We start from the raw sequence: 27,568 nt of genomic DNA, 5'->3' as shown, positions 1-27,568 counted from the left end.
TACCTTGTATAAATAAATTGTTATGTATTTCAGGTTGATAATTTTCTCAGTATATACTGAAGTGATTCATATAGAACCAGACACACATGATTAAAGTATTGTCCACCTTGCTCATTGGTAAAGATGTCATTAGATAAAGTTAACCTATAAAAGGTACGACACTGGTTATGATGTCATTATATAAAGTTAATCTATAAAAGGTACCATGATATCATTATATAAAGTTAACCTATACAAGGTGCTAAAATGCCACCAGTAAATGTATAGGCAAGGCTGAATATTAAGTGTAACAAATATTTACTTCAGTGTATCACATAAGTTTACTTCATTGTAGAAATGTACAGCCTCTCTGTTTCTTCAAACCGTGCTTTTCAAAAATAATTAGTTTCCCCTCAAATTAAACAAAAAATAAAACAAATCACTTTCAATGCTATGTCCAATTAAAAATAATTAGTAACTCAGAGATAACTGCCTACAAATTTCAAAACGACCTGGTTTATAAATTTATCAACTTTTCACACAGATGAAATTACATTTACAGATCTTTATTCTCATTCACTGCCAAGATTTGGATCTGATCTAAAAAAGTTTCTTCAATAAGCTGAATAACAAATGGAATGTTGCATGAATAACACGTTCTTCAAGGTGATAGAACTGACCTGTACATATCACAGGTTCAACAAATAAATATTGATAGTTGTACAGAAGATTGGTTTATAGAAATGTGTTTTTTCTGATATATACATCACAAGGAACAACATTTTAATGTTACTGACTGCAGAAAACGTATGGTCTACAGAACGTGTTTGTTTTTTACAACTATAATCTCAGTACAACTGAGTTGAATCATCTCTTTATAACTCTGGATATAACAAGGATTAACTACATCATATTATAAATATTTATGGAAGTATTTGCCAGTATAATTTCTGTATTACTATTGTCACGAAGAAACAAGTTCTTCAGTGCCCATGATCAAAGTGCGGGAATAGCTAACAATAAGAATTGGAAGTAATTAAAAAAAAAACAGCCATTTCATTTACTTTTTATTATACTACAGCAATTAACAATGAAATTTAACTGATTACAACAGTACATGGGGTAATAACGAACAGAGGCAAGCCTCACCAATAACAGTGACTCGCAAAGATTAGATAACAAACGCGGCCGTAAGAGAGTTACTCCAAGTGTGCAATCGTCCAAAACGTCCTTAACGGTGATATGGTACATTCAGTCGATCAATGTCAAAAAGTGAAGTCAGTCAGGACACGCAGTCGAAACTTCTCGTTGCTAACAGTTAAAGTTACATGAATTTTGCATTGTTAGAATCTACAATACTATTTATCAATCGATATACAACTTTTGTTACTTCCGGAGAGAGACCAGAAATAATTTTTGAAGATCTCTTATAAGTAGTTAAAATTAGGAAGTTCCACTGAACAGTTGTAAACCAGGCAAGTTCGTTCGTATTATTAATAACTGTGCTTTAACGTAAAATATCGTGTAGGTTTTTATTTCATTTTTAAAATGTTACACATATAACAAATACTTGACTTAAAGACAACAAACACATATAATTTCAAAAACGTGGCGTATTTAAACAAAATAACGGTAGAAATCAAAGATTACAAAACGCAAAGCTCTTATATTAGTAGTTATTTACTGAACGTGAAATTAGATATTTCTGTCAATACCTTACTTGTAAATCCCTCTGGCCCCGTAAAGCTACACTTTCTTCGTTTTTTTCTTAAGTTACTTGAGCTGTCAGTTCCTATCAAGACTAGAATCTATCGTATGTTTGCACTTGTACTTTTCAGGAATAAAAATTTAGTTTTCTTTTCACTTAGTTACTTTTAAACTATCCTGATTTAGTTTCCATAGTATATTCAGTAACTGTTAAACATGTCTTACTTTAGTTTCCAATAATATATTCAGCCACTATTAAATTCCCTTACTTTAGTTTCCATAGTAAACTGTAATAAATGTTAGACATTACTGCTTTTACAAAATCTTAGAAAACAACACACCCTACATTTAACCAAACGGTTTGTCTTCTCTCCCTTCCATAACAGAGGGGTGGGAGATAATTTTCAATCTTTCTCGGGAAAGGCAGGAGAGGCATTCTTAATACTTACTCCAGAACCCAAAGCTTCCAGGGCCCAAACTGCCCTCTACGCCAGTCTTGACGGATCTGTGGCTCACATTCCCGCGCTTAGCTGAGACAAAATAACCGTTGCTTTTAATTAGAAAACAAAAAACTCTAAAGAGATTTCTGGAAACATTAAAAAGCGATAAAACTATACGAAATAGGGAAAAATTCTTAAACAAAGAAATTAAATTTTCAATCAACCTATATCGCGATCACTTGCGGATTTTCTATTGAAAATTAAGTCAAAGAAAAAATCCCTGAAGTACAATGATGTATTTTTCACCACCGTTAATTTTGTTTAAATATTTTTGCCTCTCAAATAGAAATCATATTATTTGAATAACATTTTGCTTAACTCCAAGTCTGAAGATTTTATTAAACTTGATAGTATCAAAGAGTAATTTAAATGAGTGGTCAAAGTGAAGCCTTTTAATTCATCTCTTCAACAGAGTTCTGTCACGTCTTTTCCACGTGATGCCTTGGTCTCAGAGGCGCCATGCCAAGGGTCGCACGACCTGCAAGCTTCTTTTTGATTAATTTGCGTTTGATTCAACATATACTGTGGCGATGACAACGGGAAATGGTCTCTCAAAACCAAGACAATACACTTAAAAAAACAAATTCTGACTGGAACCTAGGGCACAATGTTTACTTTTATTACGTAGTTATAAATAACTTAATGGACAGTAGCTTATAATTATATCTGTTCTAAACACGACCTCTTTCATAGATTGTTTTGCTATAGTATTTATGACGAAACTAAATTAACGGATGGAAATTGCCTGTTGTAAAACCAGAAGTGTAGAAGACGACATTTCAAAAGTCTTCCATCTGAAGACGAAAAACTTTCGAAGTTTCGTCCACTACAATCAAACCTGACCTCTTTCTTTTCTAAACTAACACGTGACAATTAAACCTGACTTATATTCGTATAAACGATTAACAGACAAGTAAACCTGATTTATATCCCTTCTAAACTAATACCTGACAATTAAACATGACCCATATCCGTTCTAAAGTAACATGTTACAATTAAACCTGACTTATATCCGTTCTAAACTAATATGTGACAATTAAACCTGACCTCTACCCGTTTTAAACTAACTGACAATTAAACCTGACCTCTATCCGTTCTAAACTAACAACTGACAATTAAACCTGACTTATATTCGTTGTAAACTAACAACTGATAATTCAATCTGATTTATAACCGTTTTAAACTAACATTTGACAATTAAACATAACCTCTTTCCATTCGAAACTAACATGTGACAATTAAACCTAACCTGTATCCGTTCTAAACTAACAAGTATAAATTATACATATCATTTTGAACTGCATCCATTCTTGATTGACAAGTAATAATATAACTTATCCCTAAAACTGTCGATGTGATTTACCAACTATTTTGTTTTTTTTTCTTTTCACAGCGTTGTTCAGTTGCTGATATAACTTAGGCCTAGATAGCATGAAGTATCATATTTCGCTTATCTCGGTTTCACTCGTGTTGCTCCTGTTCTTAACAGGAGAATGTATCAGATTTAGAGATGGACGAAGGAGACATGACAGAAGACGACCTCCCATTCCTTCTACACATACTTTTTACACCCACCCAAGCCGTAAAGAGTATTACAATAATCCTAACGTAAGTGTTGAAAGGTCTTTGTAATAACATTAATTTTCAATTATTGTAAGTGCTTTTATCTGAATCACTGTCATATTAGCACTGTTAATTTGAAAATTTTGTTTGAATAACCAGTGTAAACATAACATTTTGTAATATAATTGTCAACTAAGTTTGTTTGCAGTTAAGCTTAAAGCTAAACTACAGGTATCGAAACCCGGTTTAAACTGACAAGTCTAAAGGTGTGTAACGATGAAAGCTATTTAAAGTGATGTTATAAAGAAAAGGCAAAACTATGGATCCTGGGGTCCGTGGTTCGTGTCCCGTTAACAGAACAAATCGTGTTCTGCAATTTGGGGTCATGAGTACGTTATAAGAGTGATAGTCAAATCCAATTCTCTAGGATGGCTCCAGCTAAGTCAGAGACATGGCACTGATTCATTCTATATACAGAACGGGATTTTGGCCAACTGAGATATTGCCACAGATCATGGAATACCAATGTTATCGTTTGTTTCTAAACAAATCTGAACACTCTCACATCACATACAGAACACAAACTTGATTGTCTTGTTATATGTTGTGGGGTCTCGACGCCATGTAGTAGTTAAACCAATACCGAGGAATGTATTAAATTTACTGTTCTACTGTTAGAAATCTAAAGTCAACTGTCCATCCTGTAAAGCTGTTACAGGACACAGTAACATAGGGGTGAGTGGGTAGAGCCAAGGTTTCCTTAATTACGCCTTTTTAGCTTAATCATTTTAACATTTATACAATTTATACGAGCTTATAGCTCTGGCCATTTTATATACCTGGTCCCATCCTTCCGACTTGGCTGTTTTTATCTTTAAAAAAAATTAATGAGACCATACTAATAATACTAGATTCCATCGGCTGTTACAATGACTTAGTTTATCTCTAAATGTTCCTTCGTCATGGCCAAGTGATTAAGGCAACGACTTGTAATCCCCATCACACCAAACATGCTCGCCCTTTCAGCCACAGGGGTAATATAATGTTACAGTCAATCCCATTATTCACTGGTAAGAGTAGCCCAAAAGTTCGCGGTAGGTGGTGATGACTAACTGCCTTCCCTCTAGCGCAAATAGTCCTCGTGTAGCTTTGCGCGAAATTCAAAACAAACCAAACGAAATTCTTCATCGTTCCCCCTCTTAACATGAAGAAGGATACCGTGTTAACCCTATTAGCTCCCTTTGCAATACCTTGAAAACATTTTCTGAGGTTATTGTGGTAGCCTTAATATAGCGTTTGATATCCACCAATCAGGGAAAGCCATCACTGTAACTGACAGAAAATATAACCAGGTCATTTCCATACGTTAACCTATTTCGATAAGTGTTTCTCTAGATTGTTAAGTTCTTTAATTGGTCGTATCTTTAATACACTGTAATACTGGGTATCATATTTGTAATATTTTATACTGCAATATCGTCTGTAAAATTGAATATTTCCACATATAATTACATCAGTGAAACGAAGACAATCGAATCTCTGATTATAGTGTTGTAAGTTCGTAGACTTTCCGCTGTCCCAGAAGGGGAAAGTTTAATGTTTAATTAATTGCGGTGAAATGTAAAAAAAAAGAAAAGTCAATTTCACACTCTAGGCACTAGGTGTCGTCCCTTATAAAAACGTTCTTCACTTTGGCTGAACTATCGACGCGACAGTACAAACTGAAAAACAATCTACCTCCACGCAGAAAACTCAAACTAAAATCTCGAGAAGAAACAAAGCATCACAGACCAGCGAAGAACAACTCACCGAAGAACAGCCAGTAGTTCCACCACCAAAACCACGTTTCTTACTTGCACCAATGGGCTTCAAGTGTGGAAACAAGTTCATGATGAAGTTACCACCCGATCTACAAGACTGCAGCTAACAGTTTCCACGTATACTACCAACATAGTTCATCAGTTTTTTTTTGGTTTTTTTTTCCAGCTACTTCCGGGCACGGTCTGGGTAGATTATTCGGCGCCCAGGCTGTGAAAGTGGGTTTTCTCGGGGTACTCCCGTTTCCCCCCACAGCAAAATCTCTGGCATCGGACCTGTAGGTCCCAGCCTCATTCTGAAAAGGGCCGTTTACCCAGTCAAAGGTATCTAATCAATCACAGTAAATTTCAAAAATCAATTGGCCAGCCGCCAGTGTACTACGTCCTCGAGCCATGGTCTGGCTCACTTCACTTTCGCTGCTTTCGTCCAGTTCTCCCGTCCTTCCTCTCACTCACAAATACACCACTACATTTTTTGAAATGTTAAAAATAAAGTAAAATTCCACGGATATTTTAAAACATATCTCATGTAAGGGGACGAAGAGGAACTACAAAGTTCCTGAACATCCCAGATGGAGAGAGAACTCTTCTGATTTCTCTCTCTCTAAACTGAACCCCTGCCACGTTAGTTTAGTTTAGTTTAGCTGAACTATTTTCGATAAATTTTCTGTCATAACTCGTCAGCACGCTGGTTAAGTTTATAACGATCTAATGCTCACATCTATCCGTATATATTTGTACTACAAGTTTAGCAAAAGTATGGACTGTACTATTGACTGATATCAAAACATAAATAAGACTTTTATTTTATTTTTTCAGGGAGCCACAGTTGTTTTATCATCACATTACGAATATGAATTTTATTTGGGTCACAAGATCATGTTTATATGTGTTGCCAAGGGTAACCCCCTTCCCCGCATCACCTGGTATAAAGACAGCGTTGAACTAGGTTCACACCCTTACCTCCAGGTAAGTTGTTTTATCATTTACCTTGTATGAAGAGTTAATTGAATTAGGCTCACACTCTTACCTCCAGAAAGGTTGTTTTACCATTTACCTTGTACGAAGAGTTAATTGAATTAGGTTTACACTCTTACCTCCAGAAAGGCTGTTTTACCATTTACCTTGAATGAAGAGGTAATTCAATTAGGTTCACACTCTTACCTCCAGGTAGGTTATTTTACTGTGATTTCGCGAATCATTGGTACAGTTAATCATGGAACTTAACCTCGCCACCTTTCACCAACGTCGGCCGCGAAAACCAGTTACATTAAACATCACAGTTCGCTTCTCTAATACTTTTATCTGCGGCGAATATCCCAACCACAAGGCAGATTTATGTCCTTCCCCCGAAAAACAAAACAAAGACAACTATCCTTCTCAACAATAAAACATGCACCAACCTTATCTGTATGAATTAAAATCACACTGAACACTCGGAAGACGTTGTCAGAGAATCGTTTTATTTATATTTTTTTACCTTTGTAAATTGGCTAACATCTATGGAAGATTAACTAAATAATAACTGTTACGATCAAGTTAATCTTTATCTTTTATACGGAAGGAAATGATTCCACAACTAGACTGACAGAAATTATTTCAAAGTTGACAGCAGTTACATTAAATTGAATTTATCTTACAACTAACACCAACACATTCTGTTCATCTGTAGATAACACTGTTCCATAACACCATCAAAACCCCCCACACCTTCTGTTGTACTGTTGAGACAGGCCTAGACAAGCATGGTGTAAAAAACAAAATTCCTCAGACTTGTACATCACCTTGAAAACTGACTATCCCATTTTTTACCATATACATACAGCATGAGTTTTATATACAAAACTGTTGTTTAATCTTCCTTCAAATGACAAGTTTTCTTTCCACAGATCTCCGAATGGAAGCGTGGGAAGTCCATGGTAAAGAGCAAGCTAGAAATCACACCAGCCAGACAGATGGACTCTGGAGTATATGAATGTCAAGCTAACAATAAGTACTCTGTCGACAGAAAGATTTTCAAAGCAAATGTTTCATCTTATAGTTAAACCCGAAAATCACGTATATTTCTTTACTTCTGCAATCTATCGGTAGTTTTAGTAACCTTACTAACCTTACTCTGATCTTAAAAAATTCTCGTCTATTGCTGATGTCTAACCAACACCTTACTGATATTTGTATTAAAACACCATTAGCCAATTCCCATAAATGTCGCATCTATTTTTAGTATTCAATTTTATATTACAAGAAAATATTTCACTGTAAAAATGGTTAAGTAACAATCCAAAATATCTAAATCATTATTCTGAATTATTATGTTTAAGGTTGTTTTTTCAAGTGATCAGATACTACCAAATAATAGTTAGAAATTTGTAGGTGGCGCTATTTGACAAATGACACTAAATATTTTAATTTCTATTTTACTTAGCATTACGTCGAAGCATTTTTTTTAGAAAGTCGAAAACAATAAATAATGTTGTTATAAACAGTTAGTGTGTGCCTTCTGATTCCAGTAGATAGCGCTACTTGAGATTGGGAGTACAATATGGTTTGGTTTGAATTTCACGCAAAGCTACACGAGAGCTATCTGCGGTAGCTGTCCGTAATTCAGTAGTGCAAGTCTAAAGCTAGTCATCACTACCCACCTCCAATTCTTGGGCTACTCTCTTACCAAAGTTTGAACGTCACATTATAACGCTCCCACGGCTAAAAGGGCAATTTTGATGTGACGGGGATTCGAACCTCAAATTATGAGTCCAGTGCGTTAACCAGCTGGCCATGCCGGGCTCGAGTACATTATATTAACTCCTAGTTGTATATCAAAGTATGGTACGTAGTGTTTTATCAATGTCAGGTCAAATCTCTCCTATACAAAGATGACACATGATCCGTTAACGCAGCTGGGCGGGCACAAAGTCCGTGAAGCCACTGCACCACGCTGCCCTGTATAAGTTTAATGACGTAATCGAATAGCAAAAGTGCATATGAAATTCATCTGTTATATTGATATTTGAAGAAGACAGCAGCTTGCAATTATTATTGAATAACCGATTGTGTTGCCAAAAATCTGTCACTACTTTCCATTTCTTCAACTTGTTTAGTATCATAAAGCCGACTAATGGCAAAATACGTAACTAAATTCTGAAAGGTACATCTGTCCCCAGCTAAACTAAGTTTATGAAATGATATCATGACCTTAATGTATCGGAAATGACATTTGAAACCATACACATTTCATTGCACAACTGTATACTTTCCAAACATTACCACTGAAATTCTATTCGTTTCATTAAAAGACGAAAAATGTCATTTTCTCTACTCTTCTATAGATTTCGCGCCCTATTAAAGGAGTAAAACGTAACAGCAACAACCCAGATTAAGATATACGAACGTTCACAAATTTTTCTCTTTGGAGACTTACCATCCTTTGTACGAGTTGATTACTACAACACTGAATAATCGAAGTTTATTAAAGGAAGGGAGATTGTAAATATCCAAGTGAAATGTAATGTCACAGTGAAACCCTTCTTTACGAAGTTAAAGTTCGGATCCCATGGGTGAAAGGAGTACATGAAGCTTTTCTGCATTCTCTAAACTCCAATGATTTCCAAAACAAGCTTATTCAGTCCTAACAAATCGATCATTTCGAGAACAAGGATATCAGACCTCGGTAGCCATTCTTTTAACCAACAAAATAACACAACTCTTTTTCTCACTTTTTATAACAAGTTTATACTGCAAGACTTTAACACAAAAATACAAAATCATAATTTAAAAATAAAAGCATAAATAGTGCCCTCTTTCTCAACAATTTTTCCAAATTTTAAATAGATAGATTTACATACATTCTACAGAAAATCACTTGACAATGACTGCACTGACTACATCATTTATCGTAGAAAAATGATTCAAATACCAATTTGAGCAGACAAGACACCAGTAATCATCAACTAAAGTTATTTTATTGTTCCAACAAGATGGTTTGGTCTTTGAAAGTGGCTACATCTGAATTTGATAAGTGCAGTTAATGAGAGGTTTCATAAACAAGTGTTGTCGTGGAGAATTTTATTTTAGTGTATAGTTGACAAAATCGCCTAGTTAAATCCAATGTCCCTGGTTGTCATAATGTTATGTATATAATATCGAAAAGTAATAAACGGATTATAAACTTTGAAGGCTGTACGGTGTGAATAAAATTTTTTATCCTAAACATAAATTGTAGAAATACTAACGACGTGAACAACCACAGTATACAGTTTATCTGTCATTTCAGAAATAGTAACTAGCCACTCCTGACTGATCTGTAAAACAGAATACAGTCTGTGGTAATTAGACATTGATGTTTACTAATACTTTTGTAACTAGACATTGATGTTTACTAATACTTTTGTAACTAGACATTGATGTTTACTAATACTTTTGTAACTAGACACTGCTGACTGATCTGTAAAACATAATACAGTCTGTGGTAACTAGACTGATGTTTACTAATACTTTTGTAACTAGACACTGCTGACTGATCTGTAACACATAATACAGCCTATAGTAACTAGACACCTCTGACTGAACTCTAAAACAAATTACATACTGTAGTAACTAGCCACTGATGTTTATTAATACTAGTGGTAACTAGACACCACTGACTGATATGTAAAAATGAATACAGTCTGTAGTAACTAGCCAATAGTGTTTATTAATACAAGTGGTAACTAGACACTCCTGACTGATATGTATAACAGAATACAATCTGTAGTAGCAAGCCACTGATGTTTAATACTAGTTATAACTACATATTCCTGACTGATCTGTAAAACAGAATACAGTCTGAAGTAAGTAGCCACTGATATTTATTAATACTAGTTGTTACTAGATACTCATGAGAGATCTGTAAAAAAGAAAACAGACTGTAGTAAATAGACACCAGTTTTTATTAACACTAGTTGTAACCAGACACTGTTAACAGATCTGCAAAACAAAATATAATCTGTCATCAGTGTCTAGTTGCAACTAATGTTAATAAAAACCACTGTTTAGTGATACGTACAACAGAATACAGTCTGTAGTAGCTAGACACGGATGTTTTTTAACACTAATGGTAACTAGACTATCCAGACTGATTTGTAAAACAGAATACAGTCTGTAGTAACTAGACACCAGTGTTTATTAATACTAGTTGTAAGTAGACACCCCTGACTGAAATGTATAACAGAATATAGTCTGTAGTAACTACACATTTGTGTGTATTAATACTAACGGTAAATAGACACTCCTGACTGATTTGTAAAACAGAATATAGTCTGTAGCAACTAGACATTTGTGTTTATTAATACTACATGTAACTAACCTCAGCTGACAGATCTGTAAAACAGAATAGTCTGAAGTAACCAAACACTAATGTTTATTAATACTAGTTGTAAGTAGACACCCCTGATTGAAATGTAAACAGAATAGTCTGTAGTAACTAACAACTAATGTTTATTAAGATTAGTTGTAACAAGACAATCCTGTCTGATCTTTAAAACAGAATACAGTCTGTTGTAACTCGCACACTGATGTTTATTAATACTAGTTGTAAGCAGACACTCCTGACAGATCTGTAAAACAGAGTAGTCTGTAGTAACCAAACACTAATGTTTATTAATACTAGTTGTAAGCAGACACTCCTGATTGAAATGTACAACAGAATATAGTCTGTAGTAACTAACCACTGATGTTAATTAATACTAGTTATAACAAGACAGTGCTGACTGATATATGAAACAGGATGCAGTCTGAAGTATGTAGCCATTATTCTTTATTAAAACCAGTTGTAAATAGACACTGCCAAGTGATATGTAAAACAAAATACAGTCCGTAGTAAGTAGACTTTGATGTTTATTAATACTAGTTGTAACTAGACACACCTGACTTATCTGTAAAACAGAATACAGTCATTAGTAACTAGACACTCCTGACTGATGTGTAAAACATTATATAGTCTGTAGTATATAACCACTGATAGTTATTAATACTAATTGAAACCAGACATTGCTGACTATCTTGTAAAACAGAATACAGTAAGTAGGAAATAACCACTGATGTTTATCAATACTATTTGTAACTAGATACGTCTGACTGATATGTAAATCAGAAGACAATCTGTTGAAACTAGACATTGATATTAATTAATACTAGTTGTAACTCCATACTCTTGACAGATCTGTAAAATAAAATATAGTCTACAATAACTAGCCACTGAGGACTGAACTGTAAATCAGAATACAGTCTGTAGTGACTAACCACTGATGTTTATTAATACTAGTGGTAACTAACCACTGATGATTACTAATAATAGTTGTTACTAGATAGAGGTAACTGAACTGTAAAACAGAATACAGTCTGTAGTAACAAGACACTGGTGTTTATAAGCACTAGTTGAAACTAAACATTCCTGACTGATCTGTAAAAAAGAATAGTCTGTAGTAATTAACCACTGGTGTTTATTAAAAGTAGCTGTAACTAGACACTCCTGACTTATCTGTAAAATAGAATACAGCCTGTAATAACTAGTCACTGCTGACTGAATTGTAAAACAAATACAGTCTGTAGTAACTAGACACTGATGTTTATTAATACTTGTTGTAACAAGACCCTGCTGACTAATCTGTAAAACAGAATACAGTCAGTAGTAACTAACCAGTGATATTTAATAATACTAGTTGAAACTAGATATTGCTGTCTGATATGTAAAACAGAATACAATCTGTAGTAACTAGACACTGATGTTTATTAATACTAGTTGTAAGTAGACACCCCTGATTGAAAGGTGAAACACATAGTCTGTAGTAGCTAACCACTGCTGACTTATATGTAAAACAGAATACAGTCTGTAGCAAGTAGTTACTGATGTTTATTAATACTAGTTGTAACTAAACACTCCTATCTGATCTGTAAAAAAGAATACACTCATAAGTAACTAGACACTCCTGACTGATGTGTAAAACAGAATACAGTCAGTAGTACCTAACCAGTAATTTTTATTAATACTAGTTGTAACTAAACATTGCTGACTGATATGTAAAACAGAATACAGTCTGTAGTAACTAACCACTAATGTTCATTAAGACTAGTCATAATTAGACAATCCTGTCTGATCTTAAAAACAGAATACAGAGACTATATTCTATTTTACAGACCAGTCAGCAGTGTCTAGTTACAATTACTATTAAAAAAAATCAGTGGTTATTTACTACAGACTGTATTCTGTTTCATATATCACTCAGGAGTACTTAGTTACAACTAGTATTAATAAACATCAGTGGCTAGCTACTACAGACTGTTTTCTGTTTGACAGATCAGTCAGCAGGGTCCAGTTACACCTAGTATTAATAAACATCAATGTCTAGGTTCTACAGACTGTATTCTATTTTACAGATCAGTCAGCAATGTCTAGTTTCAACTAGTATTAATAAAAATTACTGGTTAGTTGCTACTGACTGTATTCTGTTTTACAGATTTGTCAGAAGTGTCTAGTTACAATTAGTATTAATAAAGATCAGTTTCTAGTTACTTCAGACTGCCTTCTGATTTACATATCAGTCAGAAGTATGTAGTTACAAATAGTATTGATAAACATCCCATTACATTTTGTTTTCACACACTTTAAATCGGCTGTACTGATTATGTTGAAAATATTTTAATTAAAGTTTCTAATTAGAAACCTTCTATGTAGATTTTGCAGATCCTTTTGTTTTGATTTGTTTTGAATTTCACACAAAGCTACTCAAGGGCTACCTGCACTAGTTGTCCCTAATTTAGCAGTGCAACACTAGAGGGAAGGCAGCTAGTCATCACCACCCACTGCAAACTCTTGGGCTACTCTTTTACTAATGAATAGTGGGATTGACCATCACATTATAATGCCCCCATGGCTGAAAGGGCAAGCATGTTTTGGTGTGACTAGGATTCGAACCCAAGGCCCTCGGATTACGAGTCAAATGTCTTAACACGCTTGGCCATGCCGGGCCAATTTGCAGATCCATGTAAAAAAAATGAACCTTAACTTCCTACACTGTACAGATTTTGTTATCCGTTGCTGAAAACAACAGCGTCATAATGATGGTCCAATAAAATTTGATCAGCACCCATTTTACTTTTATGGTATATTTATCTTAGCATAAAGTGTTTCTAGTAAGTTTGTTATACTATATTAGTAGGATACATGTCTCTTGTCTTTAAATTATTTTACTTCTGATCTTTTCTGTTGGTTTGGTTTTGATTAAAAGTTAGTAATGATAAATACATGTACAGTAAAATATAGTTACTCTGACTTCAAATAAGTGGTAAGGATACAGTATTGAGTGTCTATTAAACTTTGTGCTCTTAATATGTTATATACTGAAACTGATAACCTTTGAACCATACTATACAGGAAATGTGTTGTTAATCACATATTAGTACACACTTCGTTAAAAATCATAAACACACAATTCTTCTGCTACTAATCACACTGGTAAGTTTACAGTATAACATATAAAAATGATCTGTTATATATATCATTCTCTTTCCCATTTGTGTTTGTCTGTGGTTAGGGCTAAAAAAAAACCTCAAGCACAATAATTGTACAGTAGGTAGGATCTCACTAAGGACATCAGGAAAAAAAATTATGTGATGAAGTGGTAATTAGACACTCATGGCACAGAGTTCCTGGTTTCAGAACACATCTGTGTAAAACAGGACAATCTGCCCTTTACTTTGTTACTAATTACAGATATAAGACTAATAAAAGGTGGTTCAGAGAATCACTGTCACCACAATTCTGAAGTATACTGTGCCATTTCTATTAATGGTGCCCTCTAGTGACAATTTTTTTTTTAGTAAGTTACAACCACTTACCTGAACTGATACCAACAAGTTCAAATTTCCGTTCTGTCAACTTCAATATATCTTGATGTAAAACATTTTGCACGTGTAACTAAAATACGACCTACAACTCCTTACTTTCAAACATACTAAAAACTGAACATTGGGAATATTCTAATAACTGCACTTAATATTTCTAAATTTAATTTTAAAATTTCATCTATTAACAAATTGCCTTATTTAAAAAGTAGCAATAAAGTATTAACTAGAATGAAACAAACATAACAATTACATAGTAAAGAGATACTAAAATATACACTGATGGCCACTGAACATTAAGAAAAATATGTATTTTGCATTGTTAGACTCAACCATTTATTTGAGTAGAGCTTCAAAAGATGAAAATAAAAAAAGAGAAAATAAAAATAAAAAACTTTTTTAGCATTTTATTGGGAAAATGTCAACATTATGAAATTAGCCTAAACACTAGCTGGTCAAAAGTTTAAGACCATATTGAAACGAAGCGTTATTTGGTAAACACAAAATGAAATTTAGTCATTTGTGTTCAAGCATTAGTGTTGTCAACATCTCCCAACAACATCTTCTGTGTTACATTGTGTAAAAATATAGTAAAGGCTAAAATGCTGACAGAGTTTAAACGTGGCAGAATTGTCGATCTGCAAAAGCAAGGTCTCTCTCAATGTGCCATCGCTGGTGAGATTGGGCGTAGTAAAACTGCTGTTGCAAATGTCTTAAAATACCCTAAAGGATACGGAATGAGAACTTCAAGTGGTCGGCCCAAGAAAATTTAGCCTGTGTTCAGCAGGAGGATTTGATGGGTTGTCCGGCAAGACACCAGCCGATCATCAAACCAGATTAAGGCCCTCACGGACGCAGAATGCAGCTCAAGAACAATACAATGGAATCTACAGAGAAAGGCTTTAAAAACTGCAAATGTCTTCAAAGGCAATGCCTCCTTCCACAGTATGAAACAACTTGGTTAAACTTTGCTGAGAAGCACCAAATATGGAACATAGAAAGATGGAAAAAGGTTTTATTCTCTGATGAGAAAAAATTTAACCTGGATGGTCCAGATGGCTTCCAACATTACTGGCACTATAGGAATACCACACTGGAGACATTTTATACATGACACAGTGGAGGAGGTTCCATCTTGATCTGTGGTGCTTTCTCCTTCCACGGAACAATGGGGCTTCAGGTTATACAGGGGCGTCAAACAGCAGCTGGCTACATTGGCATGTTGGAGAAAGCATCCTTATTGATTGAAGGCCCTCATTTGTGTGGAAATGACTGGATCTTTCAGCAGGACAATGCTGCAATTCACAATGCCCGCATGACAAAGGACTTTTTCATGGCAAATAACACGATTCTTTTGGACCATTCAGCATGTTTGCCCGAACATTGAAAATGTTTGGGGGTGGATGGCAAGGAAAGTCTATAGAAATGGATGTCAATTCCAAACAGTGCATGATCTACACCACTTGGAAAAAAATTCTGGCCAGCCTTCTTCAAACTCTTTTATCAACCATGCCAAAGCAAATGTTTGCAGTTATTCACAATGACAGCCATGCAACTCACTACTGAGACCTCATGTTGGGCATTTCCTACCCTGTTTAGGACTTCTTTTTGGTATATGATCTTAAACTTTCGACCAGCTAGTATTTAGGCTAATTTCATAGTGTTCACATTTTCCCTTTAAATGCTAAAAAAGATTTTTATTTTTATTTTCCCTTTTCTTATTTTCATCTTTCGAAGCTCTACTCAAATAAGTGGTTGAGTCTAACAATGTAAAATACATATTTTTTCTTTATGTTCATTGGCCTTAAGATTTTGGCCAGCAGTCTAGCTATTGGTGAATATACTAAAATAAGCTTACCTTCTGTTGTTCTTTACTATTTCCAGGTAGTCACTAGATCGAGAGTAGTAGCCATCAGATGATAATGCCCCCCAGAAGTTAGACCACAGTTTATTTGGTCGTGTCAGTAAGGGAGCTAAGATAGGCCTGAGATCACAAAAATGACAATAACACACTGATATACACAACCATCAATGAAAAATGCATTGAATAATAGAAACTAAGTACTGATGGGTATTGACTAATCTGTGAACATTATGAACCTAACAAAGAATATTATATGAAAAACTGAGCATCATAAACCAATCACTAATCAGAATTAGCAACTCTTTGAGCTTCTTCCATATAACATTATCAAAGCATGACCTTTTACCTCATTATATTTACATTTTAGAACATTTTTTGATGTCAGTAGTACTTTATGTTGTTAATATTTCAAATTTTATATTGACTAACTTTAACATCTTAATTTCAAACACACATCTTTAGAAAAATGCAAATTTAATTTTTCTGTTATATGATGCATCTGAGCACTGATTTCTCCACTAGTTTTCTAACTTCTGATATAGACTGCTATAGCTTCAACCAATTTTGAACAGAAGCAACAAATAACTAATACAACCTTTAAAAATCTGAGTCACTTCCTTCTTTCTTTGCCAAGGTATCAATAAATGTATCAAACCCACCAAAGCAGCCAGTTCCTTTTGACTGTGACTTTCAAAGTCTTATAATCACCTCTACATGACTGATGGACACATTTATAACACCAGAAGAAACCAATTCTCTATGCAAGTCTTTCAGTTCTGCTCTGAATTTTTTTCTGTCACTATGTCTAAGTTAACAAGTGTCATTGGTTTGTGCTTAACACATTTGGTGTTTTGAACAGTAACAGAATTTTTCAACCTATTTATAGCTTATTTATAAAGCCTAATAAAATGCAATAATTTTAAGACATTCTATTTTAGTTCCAATATATTTTGTGTGCTCTAAAATATGTAACTGAAATTTTCATAAATTTTTTTTGTATACTTAAAGTTGTGACACTTAACAAGGTTCAGAAGAGATTGCCAGATACTTTTACTCTGGAGTAAATAGTTCGAGTTTTTAGTGAGTACTAGAAACCCTTGTTTTTTATGTATATTTCAAATTTCTCTTTATGCATTTTAAACAAATATAACTAAAGTGTTGAACAAAACCTTCTTGTCTTAGCCTAGCAAAACTTCAGAAAAATAAACTGTTTAAAATAACACTAGCTGGAGCACTGATGTAACATATGACATTTGGTCGTGAGTTGTTGAAATTAACTATGGAAAATAGTTAACAGGCTCCTCCTAAGATATACTCTTCAAAAAAAGAAACACAAGAGACAAAATATGAGACAAATTGTTAACAAGTTTATTCCGGGTAGTTCTGTATGACATGTGTGAAACTTTGCACATTCACTGCTGAACATCCAAAATTGAAGTTTAACATCACTCAACGTCAATCGCGAGTATGCCCCCTGTGAGCATCAATAACTGCTTGGCATCTCCTGCACATGGAAGCGATGAGATGACGAATCACATCCTGTGGAATGGCTGTCCACTCAGCCTGCAAAGCTGCTGCAAGCTGAGGTAGAGTCTGGGGTTGAGGTTGTTGCCGTCGCAGACGTCGGTCCAACTCGTCCCAATGATGTTCGATGGGGTTTAAATCTGGTGATCTGGAGGGCCATGGAAGAACGTTGATGTTGTGGTGTCTCAAGAAGACAGTGGTGAGTCGGGCTGTGTGAGGACGGGCATTATCATGTTGAAAAACGTCGTTGAAGTTCACCATGATGGGTTGCACATGGGGCCTAAGAATCTCGTAGATGGTTGCGTAAGGTCTGATCGGAAATCCTACGCAGTCCTGGTATGGTTGAGGCAGTAGACGTCGCAGTGGTGGTCCCGAAGGTGACGTAACCCGGATGTAGCGATCTTGTGCGGGCGTGGTCACACGAGGTCTGCCAAATCGTTGAAGGTCACGAGTTGATCCATGTTGTTGGTGATGATTCCGTAGCCTTGTGATGATGCTTGGGTGGACATTCACAGCTCTGGCAACATCTGATCGAGATTTGCCTGCTTCCAAGCGACCAATGGCGTTGTTGCGTTGTGCTTCAGTCAGTCTTGGCGTAACTGTATTGCGTGTCAGTGGCTTAACACTGAGCTATGGAAACCGAGAACCCGTCACTTTTATAGGGATTTTGCATATGTTGCACTTGCAGAACATGCAGATCTCTCAAACAAAGTTATTGGACACGCATGCGTTTTGGCGAAAAATCCTCCGTTTTCAATGTGCACAACTTTTATTGTCATTTTGGTCTGACAATCAGTGCCTTAACACGTGTAACATCACATACTCTGAGCTTGTAACATTATTACATATATTTCTCTTTAAAATAACAAAAATATCCCTTTTGCATTTCTTGTTTTGAAGAGTATATATTGCTTTTAATGCAAAGAATGTTGCTCTAGTTGTACAAAACCAAAAATTAAAATAAAGCAGTTGTAAAAAACAGGTTAACTGTTAAAACCTTTAATAATTTGGAAATTTCTGGTCAGTATTGTAGTCAATATAGAAAAAATTTCAACTTTTCATTTCACTGTATTGATGATTTTACTAAGTTAATGTGCTAGACAACATGAGCCAATTAATTACTGTGAAACGTTTCTAATTTGTCTGCTACAACTTACTAATCAACTTAGTAAGAGCATTATAAATAAATGAGCATCTTAATAAAAAATATAATCAGACCATACACCAATTAAAATGAAGTGTTTCCTACTTTACTTTCAAGCTAAGAATATTTTTGGAATATCTTGACCTTTTATGATTAGTTACTTTCTTACTTCCTGAACAAGTTTATCTTAAATGCAATTCTACATGAAAGTCTCACCTGTTTTGCTCAATTAAAAGTCGAAGTGTCATGGGATTTGTAATATGAGCATCTGAGTCCACAGAGAAATAGTAGTCACAGTTCACTTTTGCACATTCCTCTCTGCATAGTGGAAAAAATTATATCAGGTTTGACAAATTAAGAAAACAAGACAGTATCTGTATCCTACAGGTAAAAAAGCAAATATATATAACAAATATAAATGACACTGAATTTGGTATTAACACCTTATAGCTGTAGTTTTGAATGCAAATTTGTCTGTTCTAGTTTCATAATTTCTCATCACCTTATAGAATAGACATTTCCTTTTTTTAATAATTTGTTATTAAACACAAAGCTATACAATGGGCTATCTGTGTGTGCCCTCCATATCTGCAAAGTTTGGGATAATTTCTCAATTTTTGCAGGGTCATTTTAGGGTTGTAGCTACTCTGCTGGAAGTGTCATTTACAAAGTAGTATAATATGTGGGTGCCATGTATCTATAAAAATACAATAGTACTGTCTGTTGTATGTCCATGTCATTACTTCACAGGATGTGGATGGATTTTCACCAAATATAGCATGAAAAATTTCTGAGCCCATGTGGAGACGTGAAAATTTGCAGATTTTATGGTTGTTTTTTCACAATTACACATAAGGAAGGCAACTCTGCATGTCCAAAGATAACCTTTCGTTAATCGTGAATTTACACAACTTCCATCCAGGGAACTGGTACTCCAGCTAGTTTAATGTGGTGTTATCCCTATCAGAGGAGAACAAACCTAAAGTCAACTTCGATACAAGTTATCTTCATTCTATAAGACTTAGCTCTAAATACTCTACTTGCACAATATAGAAAAACATCTTTATATTTACGCTTTTATTTCTTCTACCGAATTTGGATCAGTAAATAAGGTACTCACAATCCTAAATTTCGAGCATGCCAGTCCTTAATGTCATCCGATTTTCTCAGATAAGTCACACTGTGATATTTGTGTTTGTGTGAAGATATAAATTCCTCTACATGTTTCTTGTGGTATTCTGCCTACAGAAAATACAAAAATAAAATAAAAGGAAAACTAGTGAGAATGTGATGTACTTTGATATAAAAAATACGTTTTCTCACATTAAGTAGCAAATTCATAATATGACTAGCAAAAAAATGTAGTTTCTTTCTTTATCAGATCACAACATTATAGCTAAATCATGGCCAAATGCCACCTAGTGATAGAGTCTGTCCCAAGTTACATAAATATAAATGTGAAACATCTTTTCTCTATAAAAATATGAAAGTAAATAACGTTAGCTCTTACAACTTCAACATACTGACTAGTCCACTAAAGTTCAGCAGAGATAGGCCACATTGTAAAGACTAAAGTCAGTTTTATATAATTGGATGTGGTAACAGTAGTGCACTCGTGCCTTGTCATTTGACTTCTGTATCATCAGCAACACAATAAAAATAATAAATGAGCATAAATGTATAATGTTGGGACTGACATTTAAACTGTTTAGTTTAAATATCTGTGTTATAATCTGTAATCATTATTGAACAAAATATGCATAATTTATATTTATTTCCTCATTTTTTTATGATGGTCAAACTGACTCAATCTGTACAGAGATTCATTTGTGAAAATAACAGATAAAATTTTTTCTTAGGAAACACTTGATAATTATCTGGACATTATAAAGATTTCACACATGAAATCTGAAAACATTCTGATGCATAAAAGTACTTTCAAAATTAGAATTAAAATTTACTTTGCATGTTGGATAGGCAATAATAGCTTTATGCCTAACCATTTACGAAATTTTAGCTGGTTTTGTTTATTCTATAAATTCAAAGATTTTTACAGGAATTAAGATGGCACAAAATAACAGAACTTCATTTGTAGTAAATATAACAATGTCATTAAATAACAGAGTTTGTTAACCAGAAAATAAAATAACTAAATTTGACAAGTAAAAAATGAACCCTATACTGTGGTTAAAAATCACTACTAAGTTCATGGTCTTGCTTCCAAATAATTCCAACAGTGAAGTAAAAATACTGAAAGTTTGAAAAAAAACCCAAAAAACAACAGATTCATAAAAGCCAAAGAAACTTTCAAAATATCAAATATAAAACATTTACCAACATATTTTTTAGGTATACAAATGGAGTACTTTCTGTTTTGAAATAACATTTGATGTAAACTAATATAACTTTCATAATATATTAAAAATGAGCTAAAAAAGCCGATAAACTACAAACATGGTACTTTCTTAACTTCCATTAAGAGTTAAATTCCATTTTCTTTTTAACTTGTATGGTCAGTAATTTAAAAAACAAAACAAAAACAAACTACTAAAGTTCTAACCACTGATAAAGTTTGCATCTTTATAAAATACTCATTTTTAAAATGTTGTTAATTATTCCACACCTAATGTAACTTATATTTATTTCTTTTTTCACACCTGGTATACAAGAGACTTTAGTGTAAAAATTTAAACAATTATGTAGATCTTTTAATTGTGGAAAAAATGTTTGGTCACTCAATGCTACAAAATCTGAACATTTCCTACAAAAGTGGTATTTGGAATAAAGAGTGACTTGAATCAGTGACTCGAGTCATTGTGATGCTACTAAACCTCACATGCTACAACTCTTTACAAAGTCTTCAGAAGATATAGTCAAAGCCAAACTCAAGTGATACAAACAGTTATGTCAAAAGGTTTATTAAGGAAACAGAAAACTGTTTTTTTTTTAAACATCTTTAAAATGAGAGCTTGATTAAACATACCAAAAATAACAGTGACAAAAACTTGAGTGTTTTAAAACTTACTCTGTTATGTATAAATAAATCCATTCTCTCCTTTGGATATGACCATGCAAGAATTCTCTCAAAAAATAAACTTATGAATGGTGTCGGAAACTCTATGAAAATTCCAACCAACACCCTTGGAAGTTCTAACATCTGAAAAACATAAGTAATGGTAGTTAAAACATAAACAAAATATATCTCAGGACTGCTGGTACGGGTATTAACACTTTTACTAATAAAGCTGAGAACAACGTTTTGACCTTCTTAGATCATTTTCAAGTAAACAGAAGGCTTAACAGAAAGGTTTTGTTAACCTGAAGATGACCTAAGCAGTTCAAAACATCGTTCTCTGCTCTATTAGTAAAAGTGTTAATACCCATCTTACCTATCCTGAGATATATTTTTACTTCCAGCAGATTTCTCGTCATCATAAAAAACAAAATACCTCACCATTCAAAGAACAAATACAAACTAACCAACACTTTTCTTCCTCTAGGCTACATTTGTGTTACATTATAACTTGGTCATCAAATTCATAAGTTAATGATAATGTAATGTAACTAAAAAAAAAGTTTGGAAGGGTAAATAATTTTACTTAATAATAAATAATTTTTCAAATACCAAGAAAATTACATTTTTTTTTCTTACAGATAACAATTGACAATTTTATTATTAAAAAATCCCAAGTACGTAATCAATAGACCTGAAAAGAATTAAAGCATGCTCAACATATGCAAGAAACGTTTTCACTTTATGAAACCCTTTCATAAATATATCTAAAAAAACAGTAAAACACAGCATTACTTGAGTAACTTCACTTATAGACATATTTATAATAAACCCTTCCACTAGCAAACGTATTTTGGAATTAAGCTTTCAATTAAAAAATTTCCATTCCCTGAAGATATCTATGATAACTTAATAAATAAACAGTGAATATAAGCCTGACATACCATGGTTCTTGCATACTTGAGTTGGAAATACGAAGAAAGTTAGGTATAAACAGGCCTAGTTTACTCAAGCCTTCCACATTCAGGCCAAGCATATGCAGACTCAACTTACCTGGTCACAGTTACTGAAGAATAGTGTTACTGATCGAAGTAAACTTATTACTACTGAAGAGTGGTGTTACTGATAGAAGTAAACTTATTATTACTGAAGAGTGGTGTCACTTACTGATAGAAGTAAACGTATTATTACTGAAGAGTGATGTCACTTACTGATAGAAGTAAACATATTATTACTGAAGAGTGATGCCACTTACTGATAGAAGTAAACATATTATTACTGAAGAGTGATGTCACTTACTGATAGAAGTAAACTTATTTTTACTAAAGAGTAGTGTTAATGACAGAAGTAAACTTATTATTACTGAGGAGTGGTGTTAATGACAGAAGTAAACTTATTATTACTGAGGAGTGGTGTTAATGATAGAAGTAAACTTATTACTGAGGAGTGGTGTTACTGACAGAAGTAAACTTATTATTACTGAGGAGTGGTGTTAATGATAGAAGTAAACTTATTATTACTGAGGAGTGGTGTTAATGATAGAAGTAAACTTATTATTACTGAGGAGTGGTGTTACTAACAGAAGTAAACTTATTATTACTGAGGAGTGGTGTTACTGGCAGAAGTAAACTTATTATTACTGAAGACTGGTGTTAATGATAGAAGTAAACTTATTACTGAGGAGTGGTGTTAATGGTAGAAGTAAACTTATTATTACTGAGGAGTGGTGTTAATGATAGAAGTAAACGTATTATTACTGAAGAGTGATGTCACTTACTGATAGAAGTAAACATATTATTACTGAAGAGTGATGCCACTTACTGATAGAAGTAAACATATTATTACTGAAGAGTGATGTCACTTACTGATAGAAGTAAACTTATTTTTACTAAAGAGTAGTGTTAATGACAGAAGTAAACTTATTATTACTGAGGAGTGGTGTTAATGATAGAAGTAAACTTATTACTGAGGAGTGGTGTTACTGACAGAAGTAAACTTATTATTACTGAGGAGTGGTGTTAATGATAGAAGTAAACTTATTATTACTGAGGAGTGGTGTTAATGATAGAAGTAAACTTATTATTACTGAGGAGTGGTGTTAATGATAGAAGTAAACTTATTATTACTGAGGAGTGGTGTTAATGATAGAAGTAAACTTATTATTACTGAGGAGTGGTGTTAATGACAGAAGTAAACTTATTATTACTGAGGAGTGGTGTTACTAACAGAAGTAAACTTATTATTACTGAGGAGTGGTGTTACTGGCAGAAGTAAACTTATTATTACTGAAGACTGGTGTTAATGATAGAAGTAAACTTATTACTGAGGAGTGGTGTTAATGGTAGAAGTAAACTTATTATTACTGAGGAGTGGTGTTAATGGTAGAAGTAAATTTATTATTACTGAGGAGTGGTGTTAATGATAGAAGTAAACTTATTACTGAGGAGTGGTGTTAATGGTAGAAGTAAACTTATTATTACTGAAGACTGGTGTTAATGATAGAAGTAAACTTATTACTGAGGAGTGGTGTTAATGGTAGAAGTAAACTTATTATTACTGAGGAGTGGTGTTAATGGTAGAAGTAAATTTATTATTACTGAGGAGTGGTGTTAATGATAGAAGTAAACTTATTATTACTGAGGAGTGGTGTTAATGATAGAAGTAAACTTATTATTACTGAGGAGTGGTGTTAATGATAGAAGTAAACTTATTATTACTGAGGAGTGGTGTTAATGATAGAAGTAAACTTATTATTACTGAGGAGTGGTATTACTGATAGAAGTAAACTTATTATTAATGAGCAGTGGTGTTACTGATAGAAGTAAACTTATTATTACTGAGCAGTGGTGTTAGTACTGTATAATGATTGTGAAATCTGACATTAATTAATGTATTTCTGTCTGTACATAAAACTCAAGTTAATGAATACCTTTTTCTTACTCAGACTGATGGTGTCTTTTTTACAGGCTAAACAACCCTCAGATGGCAGCCAAGATCTAGCTAGATAGTTCCCTAGTGAATTGAGGACAACCTGAAAAATAAAGTGCTACTGCTTTTCAAAGCATAACCAAAAATGGATGAAGGAAAAACATTTCTAGTTGGTTGAACGTTCACTGAATAGCAAGTGTTTATCTCTAAATTTGGAGCTTTATCATTTGGAGAGTTTATTCAAAGCAGAAACATAGTAAAGGAGAAACACTTTGGGGTTTCACTAATGTTAAAGTTCAACAGTTGTCAACTATGAAGGTAAAAGTTTGAGAGTTCAAAAGTTTAAAAGTTTTTTAATAATAAAGTTCCAGTTCCTTAATAATATACAGGAGCCTTTGAAAAATGCTGATATGACTGTTATAATATAAGTAGCCATCATATAATAGTTAAATATTATTAACAAATAAAATACTCATGGTAGTGAATTTAAGAATAATACAACTGATTTGACTAGCATTACATTTATATCATGGTATTCCATGTGGTTATTAATATTAACCCTTGAAGTTTTTTTTTTTTTTTTTTTGAGTGGGGAGAGAATAGAAGATGTAGGATTTATTGTTTTTTTTTATAAATATATAACATCAAAGAATAAGATGATAAAGTGATGAATTAAAGAATGAGTTTTATGTGAGATTAACAAATTATGATCTCCTACAGAAAACTGTTTTTACCTTGCTTGGTCCATTTCCATGAATAATTATTGGATTAGTTCCATATGCTGTATTGTGTAGGTAACTGTCTTTGCTACTGAACCGTAGCTCCACATCACCTAGCACAGAAGATAAATAGTCAAGTTTTATGTGGATTAAAAAAAATATATATAATTGTAAACAATGATATGGTGGGTGATATGTGCAAGAAAAAAATTTGGAAACTCAATGATGGAAAAGGTGGTTTTGACCACATAGGGAAGGCAGGAAAAACAAACTAACTAAAGGCAGTACAATTACAACATGTTAAGCTATGAAAAACTACATTCTAAACGATTTTCAAAAGTACAAAAAAAACTTAATATTTCTATAATTCTTACCAACAGCTCCATTTAAGTTTTGGAAGATGTCTGCTTTGTGGTCAAGCTTGATGGAAAGATCTTTCTGCAGAAATAAACAAGAACAAGCTAATTAGATACATTAGTTTTTAATTACATTTAGGGTTAAAATGTTACTCAAAATGGCTTTATTAATATTAATTTCATGCAGTAGTGCTTATCAACTAGGATAAAATACAACAGTTTGATAAAATAATTTGAATTAGTTCTAAATATAACTGTATTGTCATTAACTCTCAAATTACCAGCTTGTTAGTGTTACTCCATTGAATGCCAGGGGAATACAAGTATTTTTTTCTATCTTAAGTACTTTTATGTCCTGGTAAAGAACTGATCTTATAAGATTAATTAATGAAAATTATTTATCTTCATAATTAAAACATAAAAGTTGTATAATTAATCATAATAGCGATGGTGTTTTTGTTTATGTTTCTTTGTCTGACTTGTGTATTATTTATAACCTTCTGTCCAACAAAGTTGTGTACTTACCTGCAAGTTGATGCATAAATAGTAGGGAAAAAATTATTTTAAAATCCTACAGGTAACTCTAACAGTACAATAATAGTTTTCAAGCAATTGTTTATAAATATTTATATACATTTTTGGGGCAACATTTTCAAGTATAACACAACAGATGACAGATAATTAACTTAAGAATGACTGTGATAAAAAATTGATGATTTTAGAATCTTTCTAACAGATTATAATATGAAATAGATTTCTTAAAAATTACCATAACCAGCTAAGTAAGTTACATCATCTCCCTTATGCTTGAACAGTAATACAAGACATATATGGAAACAAAGTACAATAACCAGTTACATAATATTGTTTCAAGTTACATCATCACTCATACAGTCAAATGATAACATGAACCAGATATGGTCACAAGTACCATGACCACCTAAGGATGTAGATCAAATAGGACCAAAAAGACTAAGAATACTTAGCCCTTGAGTCAATTTATTCTGTTACAAGTTACTGTGTTATAACATTGTATACCTCCAGTTAAAACTAGTATATTGAAATACCTATATTATTTACAAGGTTATTTTAAAGGTTGCTTGTATTGATTAGTTATTGTAAATAGGTCCCACTTTTGTTCGTAAAGCCTTATATGTCTTCCTGCTTTTCCAAGCCTTGTTTGAAACCTTTTTGTTAGAATCAGCACTCAGGTTTTCTGAACCTTACATTTTTAAAAATTGTTTTTATCATTTTAATTCTGAGGCATTAAGGATTCCCCCTTATTTCACTTTTACATGTAACAGGCACACTGATGGTTACCAGAGTATGAGGGGTTGTTCAGTCAACTTGTCCCAGTTAGTTTGAGGTCAACTAGTTATTTGTCGGTAAATAAAAAGTGTATGAAAGAAGAACTCTATAGACCTTGTTGGTACAAATGGTATTACAACACTTTGGACAACTTAGTCGTGACTATAAGTGGCTAAATGCTGCATATATTAACTGAAATTTATTTTTTGGGAAATCTGATTAAGGTTCATGGATCAAGAATGATTCATACCAGACTTTTCACATTAATC

The 27,568-nt window shown here is 33.3% G+C and overlaps 2 protein-coding genes across 3 annotated transcripts in view; one reads left to right on the top strand and one right to left on the bottom strand.

Annotated features, from left to right (window-relative positions):
• Plod (procollagen lysyl hydroxylase) overlaps positions 1 to 27,568 on the bottom strand; it is a 61,582-nt gene that overhangs the window by 9,140 nt on the left and 24,874 nt on the right. Inside the window, 7 exon segments of the mRNA XM_076464429.1 lie at positions 16,302 to 16,427; positions 19,192 to 19,293; positions 20,096 to 20,217; positions 22,001 to 22,132; positions 24,918 to 25,019; positions 25,651 to 25,748; positions 26,010 to 26,073. Coding sequence (XP_076320544.1) covers positions 16,302 to 16,427; positions 19,192 to 19,293; positions 20,096 to 20,217; positions 22,001 to 22,132; positions 24,918 to 25,019; positions 25,651 to 25,748; positions 26,010 to 26,073 — 746 coding nt within the window.
• LOC143230601 (immunoglobulin domain-containing protein oig-4-like) lies at positions 1,220 to 9,737 on the top strand. Of its 2 annotated transcripts, none has more exons than XM_076464430.1 (4): positions 1,220 to 1,454; positions 3,580 to 3,794; positions 6,386 to 6,535; positions 7,456 to 9,737. In XM_076464430.1, the coding sequence occupies exons 2-4, from the start codon at positions 3,618 to 3,620 to the stop codon at positions 7,609 to 7,611; spliced, it is 483 nt and encodes a 160-aa protein (XP_076320545.1). In that variant the 5' UTR covers positions 1,220 to 1,454; positions 3,580 to 3,617; the 3' UTR covers positions 7,612 to 9,737. The 2 variants fall into 2 exon arrangements, with proteins under 2 accessions (XP_076320545.1, XP_076320547.1); XM_076464432.1 differs by lacking the exon at positions 1,220 to 1,454 and adding an exon at positions 2,650 to 2,732.

The sequence above is a fragment of the Tachypleus tridentatus genome, chromosome 10, assembly GCF_004210375.1.
Source record: "Tachypleus tridentatus isolate NWPU-2018 chromosome 10, ASM421037v1, whole genome shotgun sequence".
Classification (NCBI taxonomy): Eukaryota; Metazoa; Arthropoda; class Merostomata; order Xiphosura; family Limulidae; genus Tachypleus; species Tachypleus tridentatus.
Note: the sequence above shows the minus strand (reverse complement) of the source record. Positions and strands in the feature narration are given on the sequence as shown.

Excerpts from the sequence above, each read along its gene's own strand:
- LOC143230601 (XM_076464430.1), top strand. The coding sequence starts at position 3,618 with ATGAAGTATCATATTTCGCTTATCTCGGTTTCACTCGTGTTGCTCCTG. Across the intron at positions 3,795-6,385 it reads AGTATTACAATAATCCTAAC|GGAGCCACAGTTGTTTTATC; the intron begins GTAAGTGTTGAA and ends TTATTTTTTCAG. Across the intron at positions 6,536-7,455 it reads GTTCACACCCTTACCTCCAG|ATCTCCGAATGGAAGCGTGG; the intron begins GTAAGTTGTTTT and ends TTCTTTCCACAG.